The sequence below is a fragment of the Eimeria mitis genome, genomic scaffold, assembly GCF_000499745.2.
Source record: "Eimeria mitis Houghton genomic scaffold, Emh_scaff68, whole genome shotgun sequence".
Taxonomy (NCBI): Eukaryota; Apicomplexa; class Conoidasida; order Eucoccidiorida; family Eimeriidae; genus Eimeria; species Eimeria mitis.
The window spans coordinates 8,368-11,086 of NW_013574909.1; the positions used below are offsets into that span (position 1 = coordinate 8,368).

Sequence of the window (2,719 nt, forward strand, 5' to 3'; positions counted from 1 at the left end):
CTGCAAGCATGTGAAGTTGAGTTGCAGCACAAGTTGCAGCAGGGTGCGTTGCAATTCGTGCCACCTCCGTTCCCCTCGGTCCATGTCCTTAGGCCGCCAATCCCAGGCTTTCCGGTGATTGGGGAGAAGGCCAGATCCTTTTTTGGAACTCTTGTACTGAGCTGTCGATCCTACTGCAGCTCACAACCGTCCACAGATAAGACGGAGGACTCACGTTATAACATACATCTAGGGAGGTCGGCGTACAGTTAGCACAGGAGCATTCATTTGCCGTTGGTAGGTTACCTCCAAGTACATACAAACGCCCAATAAGCGTATACAGAGGCAACACATGAACATAAGAAAGCTTCAACAAAGCTTCATTTACTGCATATGTGAGGCTGGCTTGCATCGCCAGCCGCAGCGAGGTACGCAGCAACTCCAGTTAGGCTGCTTCCTCACTACAACACCCAGGCCCTGATATCAGCGCCCAGGACACCTGGGTACAGGAGAAGGATGCCAGCTGCTTTTGGAAACTGTTTGCCTTCATCGCAGCTCGTTTCTGGCCTTGCCTCCTTCACTGCAACCCGTTTCCGTCCTTGACCAGGGCCAGAAACCTAGCGTTATAAAAACGTTATAATACATGCATACACAAACTTTATTGCTGCATGCACCAACATTCTAGACGATTCTTGAGCACTTTATTGGTCTCAGTGGACCGCCTGCACGCAAGTAGGGATATACACGCCAACTTTACGCAGACGACGCTGCAATGGCATAGTTCATGCGGTTCTACTTGCATAGAGACTTGCCATTGCCTACGGTAGAGTAGACATTGGTAAATCTACAAACTCGTATACTGTGCAGCACAGAGGAAACAGCACGGAGCCAAATAAACCAACCTGCGCGAAAAAAAACCAAAATTTGAAGCGGGACTTTCCAAGGGCCTGCAACGAACAAGCGTTGCCGTCTCAGCGTGGAGAACCCGTTCTGACAATTTATCCGGGTATTATACAATATGCGTTCTCTTGAAATGTTAAAATTTGTATCGAAGCGCCGGAGGATGGGAAGTTAAACTATACGTATTGCATTGAATGGCCCAGCGAAGCCGACAGGAGTTCAATGGCTGCAGGCGGCAGCGCCCAGTACCCTTCGTGTCTAGGCGGCGCTGTGCTCATTTCTTTTGAAATCAAAGTAAGAATATAACTAGGTGATACCATAGAATATTTCAACGTGATATGGGTGGAAACGGTAGATGCGACGCAATGTTGTGCGTACTGTTGCAAGCAATGGCGCATCTCACAACCCCACGTGAGAGCAGGAGAGCATTGGTTTTCTTGGTGTGTCTGGGACTACTATCGCCTTAAACACAATTACCGTGATATATTTTGCTAATTTATATATAAATAATAATTTAACAGCTATTCTTTTTTTTTTGTACGTCGGTTCTGTGAGCAGTGTCACCTCCTTCGTGTGTGCGGCGCACCCACGATAGGGGAGCGATAACCAGTCGCACGCCGCCTCAGTCGGTGATCCCAGGTGTCGTTGTGTGTCTCATATGCTCGNATTTGTTTAAACGCACTTGCATCAATTTAACGAATTATCTTAATAACTTACGACAATATTACGTCGGATAATTGTTGTGTCGCGTCTCATCTCTGCTAAGCAGTGTACACTTCCGTGACCGTTCACCTAGTAGGCAGCTGTCTGGGCGAAAATGTCGCGTCGTCTCTTGATCTCCCTTTGCTCCGCGGCTCTTGCCGTCGCTTCGGTGGAAGCTGAAGTTGAGCGGGTCCAAAATGGGATGCTCGAGACCCAAGCAGGCCTGGAGGGTCAAACTTCCCTAGGTGTCCAAGAGGCTTCATTGCACCGCAAAGTCGGCGGTCGCATGACGCAACCCGTCATGCTGGTGACTCTTATGGCAGCTCTCCTCGGTTTAGTGTTCGTTGTTGTTCAATGCGTCAAGAACATCGGTGGCCACCAGAAGGTGGAGTCGAAGCTGGTTCTTAGGAGGCTTGCCGCAGGCGGAGAAGATGATCCTTGCTCTGTAAGTTGTGAAACATTTCTCCCTTATTGGGGTAGAGTGCGCAGCCGAGTGCCTTCTGTGTTTCAGTGGTGGGATTCTACTAANCATTTCTCCCTTATTGGGGTAGAGTGCGCAGCCGAGTGCCTTCTGTGTTTCAGTGGTGGGATTCTACTAATGCGATCCATCTCTGGGTTAGCTTCTATCGAGAACGGTTCTCGCCTTGACCTAAGCTATCAGGTTCCTCTCAAGCTTGTCGCCAGAAGTGTGCTTGTCTGTGCTGAGTTTGAACAACGCCAACGGTAGCCATGCGCAGCCTGCCAAACCTGTTGGACTCATTACAGGAAGTACGTTTGTCTCACATCGTGTTCGGAGCTTCGTGACAGGCGCTAGCAGTGCAGGCGAACTTGATCATCTCCACGAAGTCCCATTGCGGCAGAAATGCTGAGCGTTCAATCAGCTGTTTGTATGCAGCAGTCCGTTGCCGCGGATGCTTGTTCGCTGGTTTGGTATTGTGGTCCTGTTGGCATTTGATTCTACGTTCGCCGATGGCATCCGCCCTTCCCTGAAAAGAGTGGTAATCAGAAAGCTCCTTAACACTTTGGTGGTGCTTGTTGGAGGCTGACTTGTTTTTTCGTGGATGCGGCGGTCTTTCTGGAAGGACATAGTGTGGGAATACATGAAAAGAACTGCACTGGGTTGTTTGTATGTATTGCT

General features: G+C 49.4%; 1 protein-coding gene across 1 annotated transcript; it reads left to right on the top strand.

Annotated features, from left to right (window-relative positions):
• Nucleotides 1-1,696: 1,696 nt before the first annotated feature.
• Nucleotides 1,697-2,308, top strand: EMH_0061020 (uncharacterized protein; the record flags this gene model as incomplete). Its single annotated transcript, XM_013501379.1, is given in 2 exon segments — nt 1,697-2,107; nt 2,111-2,308. Coding segments are annotated over 2 exon segments (609 nt in total).
• Nucleotides 2,309-2,719: the final 411 nt, after the last annotated feature.